General features: G+C 36.2%; 1 protein-coding gene across 2 annotated transcripts in view; it reads right to left on the bottom strand.

Annotated features, from left to right (window-relative positions):
- LOC145247299 (chitinase-3-like protein 2) overlaps window positions 1-14,191 on the bottom strand; it is a 134,168-nt gene that overhangs the window by 20,769 nt on the left and 99,208 nt on the right. For both annotated transcript variants that reach the window (XM_080108922.1, XM_080108921.1), the window contains exons 4-5: window positions 6,363-6,487; window positions 1-4 (exon numbers count right to left, since the gene is read on the bottom strand). The exon at window positions 1-4 is cut by the window's left edge and continues 120 nt beyond it. In XM_080108922.1, the coding sequence (XP_079965048.1) occupies window positions 1-4; window positions 6,363-6,487 (129 nt within the window). The remainder of the gene's footprint in view (window positions 5-6,362; window positions 6,488-14,191) is intronic.

Below are 14,191 nucleotides of genomic sequence, written 5' to 3'. Positions count from 1 at the left end.
ATATCTGAAAGTAAAGATGGCAAATGGATGAAGATGAATATGTGTACGAATTGTGACAAGCAACAATATATATATATATATATATATATATATATATATATATATATATATATATATACGAGCAAACAGTTAATAAAACATGTTAAAGACACTTTGAAATGAGTTAAAAACATGTTTAATATGAAAAGGAAACACTATATAATATGTGGATAGTTCTTAATCCGCGGAGTTTCGAAGAAATACTTTCCTTCTCATCAGAGGGTAGGAATTAGCAAAATGCAGGATCGGATTTTGCATGCAAAAGTATTTGATGAAACAACGAGTAAGTCAAAGATCTTTCTTGAAAAAAAAAGTGAAGCAGAGGGAATATGGTGAAGAAAAAGATGATTACAAATGAATGGATAGTCTGGTAGGAGATAAATAATCCAGGGAAGGTAAAATATTTTTATATATATATATATATATAAAGACTTGTAACAGAAAATAAAGTCGCCGCAGCTTCAAAAGTTTCATCCCGTTTTAAATTTTTTGTAAGAGTTTCAGTCTTGGTAGTTTTTTTTTTTTTTAAACGTTAAAGACTAATTTCTTAATAACCTTCCCATAACTTTTACTTTTTAATTTAGAAAAAAAAAAGTTGCCGAACTTCTTATGTTTTCATCTAATGAGCATAAAGATGTTTTTTTTTTTTAATACTCGCATAAAAGACTACATTTTATGTTATTATAATGTTATCAACCTTGTTACACGAAGAAAAGTTTATCTATGATTGGCAGTATAAATAGACAAATCTTAGTGAGTTAAAAATCATTTTACTATAAAAAAATACTTCCTAAAACATATATATAAATCTGGATATAGAGTGTAATCGATGAATTCTATTGGAAATACACTATTTGCTTTTTAAGAACATAGATCGTAGTTTGCGATAGTTGATTTGCGAAACAATATCGATCTTGTGTTATCATTTTTTTTGTGTGGACCGTTATTCTCACCTTCATAGTTGTTGTTGATTCACTACGTTTCGGCCTTCTTCAGGTCGTGAGCATTGTCTGAAGATAGCGGTTTCAATCCTACCCAAATCAGGCTAAAGGATTAATTGGCCAAAACGTGGTGAGACAACAACAACTATGGAAGGCAGTAATTACTTGGGATACAGTTACAAGACTCAGCATTCTATCCCGTCGCGGTTAACCACCTGAAGAAGGCCAGAGGATTATTTGGCCGAAACCTGGTGGAACAACAACAATTATGAAGATGAGGATAACAGGCCGCAATAAAATTACACGAATTATGAAGCCTCATTTCAAAAGGATAAAAAACTAATACATAGTATTTATCTTGTATTAAAAAATGCCCTAAACACCAGAGAAGAGACCGATTCTATTTTATATGGAAGATGCGAGTTTTTTTTTTTACATAGGCATAACCACTTATCAAGGCCCAGAGATCACTCGAGGATAAGGGTATAGAGTGTACAGTAGTCAATTGGACAATATAGTAATCGTTAGTAATGGAAATTCGGTAAATTTGTTAACTTAAATGGAACGGCTCATCAAGAGTAAATTAATCAGAATTGTTCTGCTTTTTTTTTTTTTTTTTTTTTTTTAATTTGGGAGATTGGCAAATATATCTATAGAATCAATCGTCAGTATTTAACCCTCACCTTTGGCTAAGAACATCGTATCAGATCTATTCTAATATTGCACCTCATTTTTGTCCTCGGTCAGTAAAGAAGAAATCATCCTAGACTGATTCAATTGTTATTGTTGCGCATCTTCCATATAAAATAGAATCGGTATCTTCTCTGGCGTTTAGAGCTCTTTTTTAATACAAGATAAATACTATATATTATCCCCCCCCTTTTCAGATGAGGCTTCATAATTTGTGTAATTTTATTGAGCATTGTTATCTTCATCTTCATAATTGTTGTTGTTCCATCACGTTTCGGCCAAATAATCCCCTAGCCTTCTTCAGGTGGTTAACCGCGAGGGATAGGAATGTTTTGGGGAGCTGGGTTTCCCCATATTCAAAAACGACCTTGTGCGGGAGGCAAGCAAACAAAGACAAAAATATCAATAGTAAATGTGAAACTTATAATTAATCATTTTATCAAGAAATAGTATACCGTTATAACGTTGTCGCTAATATGTTAACACGTCGCAAAGGAAACAAAAGCCTTTATATCTGGTATTTCCAACAACGCATTTTTTTTTCTAAATGTTTTAAACAGTTCATTTCTCCTTCTCCTACCGCTTGTGACTTTTTCTCTATGCTGTGACGTCATCCACGTGTATCGAATACCACTTCCTTGTCTCGAACACATGTTTTTTTTTTTTTTTTTTTTTTTTACACAGTGATCACCACTTATCATCCCCCGGAAGCCACTCAGGGATAAGGGTTATTGCAAGTAAATTATGTTAGTGTGGAGATTTGATGAAGTGTTTACTTAAGGGGACGGTTCATTAGGAATTTGTTTACATTGGACTTGAAGACATCCAAGTTGTAGTTCGGTGGGAAGCAGGTAGACGGAACAGAGTTCCACAGGCGTGCAGTTCTAAGAAAGAAGCTTTGTTCATGGAATCCGCGTTTTGATTTAGGCACAGATATAGAGTGGGGGAAATTTTTCACAGTGGATTCAGCTAGACGGGTGTTTGTCGTGAAAGATTGGCTAGGGGGACTAGAGATTGGAGTTCAGACGAGCACCTGCCATGGAAATAACGATAAAACAAGGATAGGCTCGCAACGTCTCTTCTGTGGGAGAGAGGTTGCAGGGTAGAGAAAAGGGCATCCCCCACTAAGCCACGAAGTCCTTTTATATCTGCTGTGACGACACTTCGGCTTGGTCATTTGCATACCTTTCTGAGATGCTGCTGCGCTAACAGTGTCAGCGGGTCTGTTACAATAGGTGCACCATATTTTGTCTAACGAATACGCATATAAAGCTAATTGTTTATCCTATTGGCCAGATAAACAGAGTTAGTAGTTAGTTTCGGATTAATGAATTCCATAATCATTATAAAGAGTTGTGATAATAATGTTCTGATAACAGAGGTAGAGTGCCCATGATTCACTGTTGTCGAGTAGACGACTAAGCACACCAGGCTGATACACTTTCACCTTGGTATCTGTGATCAGCATCTTATTTTTCCATACTCTCTTCATCAAGCGAACACCAGTTGTTGCCGCCTTGGTGATACGTTTTTGGAATTCTGCATCTGAAAAGAAATTGCTGGAGATGATTGCAGTCATCTGATGTTTTTGCTCAAACTTCTCTTTGCAGTGCCAAATAAACAGAGTTAGTAGTTAGTTACGGATTAATGGATTCCATAATCATTATAACGAGTTGTGTCCGAAATATCCAATCAGCTTTAGTTTTGGTTTGACAACAGCAAAGTCAATCAACTGCTCCGTTTCATAAATGTGACCTCATCCTGTAATAGACACCAGATTTATAGAGGGCGACTTGGGCGAGGAGTTGAACAGCAAGATATCTGAATATTGGTGTGGTCTGAGAAACAAAGAACAGGGTGGGAATTTCCAAGGTTAGCATGTGAGAAAGTGAACAATAGAATAGACAATCTTTCCGCTTCAATTAACATCTACAGTGTAGGGGTGGAATTTTATTGATAGTCGGGCTGGTCGATGTTATTTTCGTGGATAGACTACATGTGCAGCACGTTCATAAGAGCACATTTCGTAAAAGTACCTGTAAAACAAGCATAAAAAATGAAATACTGCGGCGATGAGACAGAGATTAGAGACAGACATTATATATATATATATATATATATATATATATATATATATATATATGAATGATTTTTTTCTTTAAAGTTTAGTCTTGCTTAGCCATTATTTATACATAAAAAAATTATGATAAATTTAAATGTTGGAGTTATAGTCATTTAAAGAGTGTACACATTTTATTGGGACACCCTGTATATAAAAAAACGTGATCTCTCTGTCGGAATGAGGAACAGACTTGAAACATGATAGATAAGGAAATTTAGACCCGTGAAAAAAGTTCGATTTTTAACCCGTAAAATAGCTGCTAAGGGCTTAAAATTGAAAGAACTATTAGATTAGAAATTCGTTTGTGCACTCTGTTCAAGACGGAAAGGATAGTGGTTGGTTCTCCTAGTCATGATCTTGAGAAGTTCTTGTTCAATTTTACCTGAATATTCATAGAAATGAGTTTTCCGTGGCTGAATGTAAAACGCACCTATAAAGAGTCTGACTAATCTAGATGTTATTGACATCCATGTGTATCAGGAGAAATGGTGTTTCGTGTCTCATATTATTGCGTAGCCGAATTGCAGCATTTGCTGTGACTGTGCTGGCTTATCCTTGCAGACACTATTGCAGTTGCTACAAATGTATGTGGTGTCTGGTTGCGAGAAGTCTATTGCAGTCATCTGATGTTTCTGCTCAAACTTCTCTTTGCAGTGCTAGTTTCTCCTCTAATTACTCTTTTTTGATCGTTCCTTTACAACTCTCTAGCGGCCGTGGTCTTCAGTCACCGACTCTCACTGCTGGGTCAATGCATCCCACTCTCATGTCTCGCTTGCAAATATCATTATAACGCACTAGCGGAGGTACCTGGCGTTGCCCGGATGTGGAGAGATTTATGGTAAGGGTATTCATCAACGGAACCCCCGCCTCCAAATGTTTCAAAATCCTCTAAAAAATGAAAACAGCAGCAAGTACCCGTGCGAGCGCAAAAAAAGTAGTAGGCAGGCAGGCTGACAGACAGTCTCGAACCTGTAACGCTAAGAGGAGAAGGAAGTTAAAAAAAGCGAACGGTTTAGTCGCTACGCTTACCGCGACATATGACGTCACCGCCGTTCAAATTAAGCTGAGTCATTGCAAGGCGTATGATGACTTTGCAAAAATGTCGATGAAAAAAGTAACCCCTACTTGTAAGAAACGGCCTAGTTGACGGTGAAAGAATTAATGTTTTTGGCCAATTTTTGGATATGTGTCGTTTGAGAGACTGCGCTTTCAAACGATACCAATTTTGTCAGTGTTTGTCGCGTGTGTCAAAGGTTTTAGCGAGACATACAAACATACACACTAACAGAGGTTTGAGATTTATATTATAGACTAGCGAGGGGTACCCGGCGTTGCCCGGGTGTTTGGAGGTGTGTGTGAAAACTCCGGGGGGAGGGGTAAAATAAAAAATGTTTTGGTAGGTAAGTATGAGGATCGAACCCGAACCCTTGAGGCAAAGTTGTAAATTAAAGTGTGAAAAAAAAAAAAAGTGCGACGTTAACCATTGCCCCCCCCCCGCGAGATGCTAACGGGAACACGTTTGAATTTATTTAATTACTTAAATTAGCAAGTGCACGTTTTAATAACTTAATGAGGTCAACTTTTGACTGCGAGGTAGCATTTCATTTAGTGCGGGAATGCTTCTCCCCCCCCAAGACGTTGGGGGTAGAGGGAAACATTATAAGAAAAGGCTTAACCTACATGCGGCGAGCGAAAACTGTTGAATATTTATCTTCCCGAAGTCGAGCAAATTAAATAGACAGGCGAGCTCCGTTGTTAACTGTGAGATATTACGATTTACATGTGATATAAAAAGTTTTAAAAAGTTGTGAACCGACTGACCGCTTTTCTGAAAAAAAAGCTTTTCTTGGACATACACAAAAAGCGAACGTACATTTTCGCTTTTATATATATAGAAGAAGACACGTCTTCCCGCTGATTTAAAGTTGGAGCTCGTTATAAACAATATGGTTTAGGAGCTTCCCATCATCCATTCTCTTGGCAAAACTTACAGAATCGTCGTTTGATGAAAAAAGCGAGCATGCTTAAAATGTCCGTCTGATCAAGGACGCTTTTTGGTTGATACATGATCCTATCAGATAATTCCTAGAATTCACCCGAAGTTGGGCAGGTGGAAGATGTCGAGTCTGTTCTGATAACAGAAGTAGAGTGCCCATGATTCACTGTTGTCGAGTAGCCGACTAAGCACACCAGGCTGATACACTTTCATCTTGGTATTTGTGATCAGCATCTTATTTTTCCATACTCTCTTCATCAAACGAGCACCAGTTGTTGCCGCCCTGGTGATACGTTTTTGGAATTCTGCATCTGAAAAGAAATTGCTGGAGATGATTGAACGATAGTATGTAAAAATTTCCGACAATGATGATGTTTACACATGGACCGAGATTGTTAGTTTTTTTTTTTCAGACTGATGGTCACGCCAAACTCTCTGCATGCGTGCGCGAAGCGGTTGATGAATCGTTGTAACGTTTCTTCAAAGTGCGCCGTCGATGCTGCACCATCAACGAAGAGCATCTCACGTATAAGAACTCACCCTCGGTATATAACAACATTTGAGTCCTACTTACTTGACTATTTCTGTTACTTCGTAGCTGGTGTCAACTCGTCTCCGACCAACACCAACAGCGGCAGACAACAGGAGACGCTTCTTTTTAGTTGTCTCAGCCTCGTCAGCAATAGCTTCCCATAGAACCTGCAAGATAATAACACAATGAGACAGTGCGTGTGTATATATATATATATATATATATATATATATATATATATATATATATATATATATATATATATATATATATACTGTGTAGGCAAAATCAAGACATTCAAAAAAGGTGTTGATGGCAACAAAAAGTTTATTTCATTTTACGTTACAATTGTTTCCATGCTCGGTCGACAATTTCAATATTAATGCTCAATTATGAAATATGATAATTTTGTAGCTTACTTTTTAAGTCATCTCTTTTTGGCTTAAAATTTATTGGTATATGAAAATTTACTGGATTACACGAACTCAGTATATTACATACAAGTCATATATATATATATATATGCTTCATAAATCCACCATAACCTTGAAACTAACACACACACACAGTCACACACACACACACACACACACACACACACACACACACACACACACACACACACACACATATATATATACATATGCTTCATAAATCCACCATAACCTTGAAACTAATACACACACACACACACACACACACACACATATATATATATATATATATATATATATATATATATATATATATATATATGGGGTGTTCAAAAAAGTAATACCTTCGATTTTTTATTCCGCCCGAATGGATCAGATAGGATTGCAAGTAGCATTGTTAGGATGATTGAACTCATGCACTTATTACACGAAAGTTTCATCTCTCTGTTGTAAATATTGTCGGTGTGAGATTATAAGTAAGAAACCTTTCTCATGAAGGTGCGTCAGAAGCAGAGACGCCTCATTGAATTCATGGTAAAAGTGCATTAGGAATGGCGGTGACTTTGTAGAAAAATAAATTCTGAAGCATAAGAGTTGGTTGTTTTAATGGTACCACTCTCGTCTTCATAATTATCTTACTCGAAACACAAATTAATTTTAAAGGAACATTTTTTTGATTAATATTATGCAAGGAGTCCTAAAAGGCACTGAACTTGACCCTGACTTTGGTGAAACAATTTCACCACCTGCATACGTTGCTATACTTATTCATAATTAAATAAATATCATCTGTAAAAAATATTATCTGTAAAAAATATAATCTGTAAAAAATATTATCTGTAAAAATATTATCTGTAAAAAATATAATCTGTAAAAATATCATCTGTAAAAATACTATCTGTAAAAAATATTATCTGTAAAAAATATTATCTGTAAAAAATATTATATGTAAAAATATTATCTGTAAAATATATTATCTGTAAGAATATAATCTGTAAAAAATATTATCTGTAAAAAATATAATCTAAAAAATATTATCTGTAAAAAATATATTCTGTAAAAATATCATCTGTAAAAATACTATCTGTAAAAAATATTATCTGTAAAAAATATTATCTGTAAAAAATATTACATGTAAAAATATTATCTGTAAAATATATTATCTGTAAGAATATAATCTGTAAAAAATATTATCTGTACAAAATATAATCTAAAAAATATTATCTGTAAAAAATATATTCTGTAAAAAATATCTGTAAAATATATTATCTGTAAAAAATATTATCTGTAAAAAATATAATCTGTAAAAAATATCTGTAAAAATATTATCTGTAAAAAATATTATCTGTAAAAAATATTATCTGTAAAATATCTGAAATAGAGAAACTCACTCAAAATATGTTACCGTGACATAGACTGGCATATATCGAGTTTCTAACAGTATTTTGTATAATTTTTTTAGTTTGAACTCATTTTGCCAAACTTAACGTATTCAACAGATACCTCGCCTCCATTTATCTTTTTCAAATATATCGATAAACACTGCATGTTTTTGAACCGAATAAAAATTTTACAATGAATAAAACTACTACAAATTTATCCAGTTAGGTAGAAAAATAACTTATCTTGCCTTTGATTAAATTTATTTGCTATATATTTGTTTTTTTTGTTTTTTTATTGACAACTTTTTCGAATCTATGTGTACAGTGAAATGAAGTAGCAATTATTATGTTGATTGATTAGAATCGAAACCATTAGAAATTAACTAAAAAAGAATTCAAGTCATTGGCAGAAAGGAGTTCGGTATTTTTGCTAAATCACTTCGTAAATATTTCAAAAAGCTTCCAACTCACCATACTCAACTGTTAAAACTCAAAGAACAGGAAAATGTTCTATTAGTCAACAAAATGGAGAACAGTTATTTGTTATTAAAGAATACCATTCCGATATCCAAAAGGACTTTCACTATTGAAACCGTTCACAACACAGTTGATATCGAGCCTCCCTAAATCACACCAGAACTATGACGTTCTGGTAGAAAAAAAGGAAGATCACAGATAACTCATGGACTACCCAAAGAGAAAGAAACACTGTTACACCTTTCGGAGTAATCAGCTTAGGACATGGGTTTTGTGGTAGAACTACCTGTGTTACTTACGAATGAACTGATTCATACACAATAAACACCGGAAGACAAGGTCATAAAGCGGGAGTCGATATCCGGTGGACTAACCGAGGTTGCTCATCGGTTAAACGAATAGCTCTCATTTTTGTATGTTTTTTGTCAATACATTTTGCTACTCTATTCCAGTGTTCTCTTTTCCTTGTAAACCTTTAAACTGGATTATAACAAAGATTGATGAAAACAAACAGTATTCTTTAACTAAAATATATTTTGTCAATTCAGTGGTACTCGTTCGTAATTTAGAAAAAAAAAAAAAAAACAAAACAAAAAAAAAATAACCCAAAAAACAAACCAAAAGAAAAATAAGCGTCGCTAGCAGAAGCTTAACCGATTTCCTCAGTATTCAAGGTCAAGTCAAATATCTTGTTTGTTTCTACAGCCCCTTTCTCAAAAATAAAGACGTTGCTAATTTTTCTCTGCTCCAATCTTTATACCATTGAAAATGCTCGCCCGAGCCCCAATCTATGATCCCTTCTTATAAAGTATTCGCCAGAGAAATCCCTCCCACAACTGTAATGAAAAAAAAAAAGTTTCCTCTCTTACTCCATGTATCTGGCATCAGTCTAAATTTCCATGAAAGTGTTTCTTTCCTAGATCTGCGGTGCACATTAACACGGGAATGAATCTCTGCAGAATAAAACATCTACAAGTTCGGAACGAATATCAGCAAGCACTTGTTATAAACCGTTCTCATAAATGATCAAATCATTCTATTCATTTTCAATCGTCTCATAATGTTCTTCGTTAAGTGAAGGACAAGATTAATTAGGATTGACCGACAGTCATGGCTATCATGAGAGACACAATGTCCGTATTTTTAAATAGTTTGTTTTTCTTTTTGCCAAGTAAATCTTCTTGCTGAGGAACTTCTAGTTAAAGTTATGGGTGAGAACTTGGGAAACCGGAATCTGTGTCCCAGTTACGGTACGGCGGCTTTTTAAAAATGTATATTTACTGGTAATTAAATACCGGTTTAGAGAGAGAGAGAGAGAGAGAGACAGAGAGAGAGAGAGAGAGAGCGAGAGAGAGAGAGAGAGCGAGAGAGAGAGAGAGAAATTTGCAACGTAATTATCTACTTTAGAAAACTTGCTAAAATCAAGTCAATATTCTGCAGTGTTTTATTAGCAAGGAATGCTTATTTATTTTTTTATTTTTTTATTTTTTAATTTTTTTCCTCTCTTGACAAATTACGTGCTACTTCGGCACTTGCGGCTTTTTAAAATGTATATTTACTGGTAATTAAATACCGGTTTAGAGAGAGAGAGAGAGAGAGAGAGAGAGAGAGAGAGAGAGAGAGAGAGAGAGAGAGAGAGAGAGAGAGAGAGAGAAATTTGCAACGTAATTATCTACTTTAGAAAACTTGCTAAAATCAAGTCAATATTCTGCAGTGTTTTATTAGCAAGGAATGCTTATTTATTTTTTTATTTTTTTATTTTTTTCCTCCCTTGACAAATTACGTGCTACTTCGGCACTTGCCATACCAACTGATGTGCAGGCTTGACACCATTTTGCCAATTTAGGAGCTGATTGAAACCACAGTACCCTTTTTTCTTTGAATGTCGTATGGCTCAGATTGGTATTAGAAGGAGCATTCTCTCAGGTATTACCTCCTAATTCAAGAGCGTGGTTTATTGCGGAGAGTGGTTTATGCTGAAAGGATCGTTATGATCTAGTTTTGTGCTCGATTAAAATGCCTCATCGGGGTAGCTAGTTGTCCCTACTTTCCAGGCTTTTGCCACGTCCTGCTGTGGTGGAAGCAAGTAGATACTGATTCGCCAATTGTCATTCCAGTCGAAGTTCACCATGGCGTCATTGTGACACCTTAGAGTGTGACTTGAACAATCGGACCCTTTTTGAGGCATTACATTCCTCATCTAAAACGTGCTCTCTTCCAGGCATTACCTTCACCTTTCTGAAGAGGAAGTGTTGCTTTATAGTTGATTGTCTAAGGCACATTATTACTTGAATTTGCTCGAGTGTTTCTAAATTTAAAAAAAAATTAAAAAATTTTATTTAACGTGTTCAGCTTTTGCGACTCTCCCAACAATACAAATCGACTCCTATGACCCTGAGGAGACTTTGAGTTTGATATGCCTGATCTAAGGCACCTCTGGATGCCGACAGATCCGTGCTAAGTTATTTTCGTACATATTTAGAATGCTCCTTCGGACGAACTGATTTTCCTAACTTCCCAGCCTTGTACCTCACCTGATCGCCGTGAGAGGCAAGTTAATACCAATTATATCAAATCAAATTAAATCTATTGGCAAAAAAAAAAAAAAAAAAAAAAAAAATAGCAGAGTGTAACTAGACACGTAAATAAACAATCAGAAAATGCCTATATACCGGCTGAATGTTTGTTTTTAATCTTAGACAACTTTAATTATGGCAATAAGTACCTCAGTATCACGTTTCTACTAGACATTTTTGGATTGTAGTTACACTACTGGATTGTCATATCGAAACTAATTCAAATAGATATTTTTCTATTTATTTCCTCTCGTCTGTTGAGAAACGTCCATAGTTAGTCAATAATGCAGAGGTTGAATTGCCAATGAAACTCCAGTAATTTGGCGATTATCTCCCCTTGCCCCAAATCGAACTCTTCTAAAAATGAAAACCAAAGAAAGCTAAAATACGAGACTTTGATGCAACGATGTGAAGTAACGACCTCATTGTTTTGTATAAATTGGCCAATTGTGCTCGTAGATGGCGGTTCCGTCCAGCTACACTTTTGCATGATCGTTCACAGATATGGCAGGGGAACTTGCCTGTATTTGCTGGTTCTTGTAGAGGGACTATCATATGCACTTTTGAGTGGCGGGTCAAACCACTTGTAGATTTACAGACTAGTCCACAAATATTACAACAATACTTAGGCGGACTAAGTGGCAGCGCATCCTCATAAAATTGTTGATCTTCTCTAACCTCATGTGACCTCACATGGTTCAACAAGCCAGCTTCAGACAGAAGAAATCTGCCACAGATTGTAGATTTCAATTCTGTTTAAAGTCGGCAGGAACTGCAGACTCATCCTGCTTTATGAGAGCACGTTTCAATCCTGCACGCTTAACACGCTTTTCCTTAGAGTTTCTACATCCTTCAACGATTAATTTTCTCGACTTGTTTCGAGCCACAGTTCAAATCGCCAGTTATTGGCATCATTTCCATCAGCTTAAGGTTCTCCGCATCTTTAAACTTTATTGTAGGTTAATGCTACGGTCTCTTTTTTATGCGAAGCTTACCACGCAGCAGCTGGTCTTTAGGAATAATGAACCCGTCGTGCGTCGTGCACTCCTGTTAGCAAGACTATTATGATAACATCTCTATTTAGATACACAATGAACTCTTCCGATAAGTATATGATTCTCTCTTTTTTCACACCAAATGATCACAACCTACCGAGGCGAAAATCCACTCTAGAATAAAAGATAGTTGAAATTCGATGATGGAAAAGTACAATAACAGGATTGGAGCAGGACGACACGACAGATATTTGTTGACATTAGGTTTGAAAACGACTATGTTGCAGTTTATAGGGAAACATTCCTGATGTAACGAGTTCCACAAGTGAGGAGTTGTGGAGAAAAAAACTTTGTTTGTGGAAGTTTTGCTGGATTTTAGAGTAAAAATGGATAGTTTGCTTAAAATCCAGTGAAGAAGAGAAATACTTCAAGACACTATGATACGTCCTCGACAATCAACCCAACAGATTTTGGTCCACTGTGATGGCTGGGATCTTGTTTCTTTCGGGCTGAGGTATGGTTCTGCGTAGTCCTACAGGATCCATTTTCCTAGGCTTTATCTTCTCGCATTGAAAAGAAGTTAGTTTATCGCTAACCGCTTGAGGCGCTGCTATCGGGGCTGCACAAACATTTTTTGTTAGACCAGAGTGCACTATATTTTATCCGTTGTTCTATCAAATCTCACTCTTGCTGCGATTGGACGGAAGTAAATATAGTCAAGTAGTCAAAGCTACTCTGGCGACAATGCAGTGCTGTAATATAACAGTATTCTTCTTTTCAACATGTCTTGTATATTTATATTACCTGTAGGAGACTAGGATATATATAAATACCCCAATCCCGTTACAAGAGAATAATGAAACGAATGAGGAATTGAAGGAAACAAAGACTCAGTTAATGGATAAGATAAACGTGGGTTTATTAGCTGTTGAAAGAAATGAATATTTTAGTTAGGACATATCCGCGCGTATATAACCAATGTTCGTTGCAGGACTGATGTTGTAGCAAGAAAGGAAATGTGTTTTCATCTCAAGTTCGGGTCACTATTGTTTGTTCGCGTGTGGGAAAAGGAATAATTGTTGTAGGAAAATTGAGAATGGTAGTCCAGCGTGTGTATGCATTGATACGGAATGAACTTGAGTAGGGTAGTATAATTAAACAAAGCGTACTTATCTTTTCAGACGATGGGGGTGGTAAGTGGCGGCTGGTCGCGCTACTTCGGTGATATGTGTCAGGCTTTTAACTTGAGAGCGGCGACTACATTTATCAACCTAGCAGCGCGGCGTTTTCGCCTCCTGTGTTTTTCTTCTTCTTTTTCTTCTTTGGTTTGTGTACAATAGGCATTGTTAGAATTGAAGGCGTCTTGGCTCATAACGTGAGAGCGGAACTTCTTCTTCTTCTTCTTCTTCTTCTTCTTCTTCTTCTTCATCTCTTAAGGTCGGGTGGAAGAATGTCTGTGCGTTCACTGACGCAGCTGGGCGAATCTCCTTTTCTTTTCTTTTTCTTCTTCATTTCTTTAGGTCGGGTGGAAGACTGTCCGTGCGTTCACTGACGCAGCTAGGCGAATCTCTCCTCTCTTTTCTTTCTGGTCCCCTCCTTTTATAGTCGTAAACCGGCTCCCAGCGGCTGTGATAATTTAGGCCTTTATTTTCGGCGGGGAGCTCTGCCATTGGTTCATAATTCTTTTTATGGTTTCTTATTTTTATTTTTCCAAACGGAAACGATGCGCGGAGCCATGTGCAAACGACGATTTTTTATTTTGTCTCTTATGCTGGAGACGTTAGCATCCGGTTGGCATGTTCCCACAACCAATAGGGTGGTACCCGGAGAAAACGTGTAAAATATTTCTATCAAAACTTATATCTGTCTACCTACTCTCTCTATCCGTCTTTCTTTCTTTCTTTTCCCCTGCCTAGTCCTTCACCTTCCTCTCCCCAACCCCCTCTTTCTCCTCCGTCGCTGGGCACACACATAGACACAGAAAACTCTCTTTTATCCACTAAATTC

Source organism: Euprymna scolopes, chromosome 25 (genome assembly GCF_053919585.1).
Source record: "Euprymna scolopes isolate OS-2025 chromosome 25, ASM5391958v1, whole genome shotgun sequence".
Lineage (NCBI taxonomy): Eukaryota > Metazoa > Mollusca > Cephalopoda > Sepiida > Sepiolidae > Euprymna > Euprymna scolopes.
The sequence above is the reverse complement of the archived record's forward strand: the minus strand, read 5'-3'. Positions and strand labels throughout refer to the sequence as shown.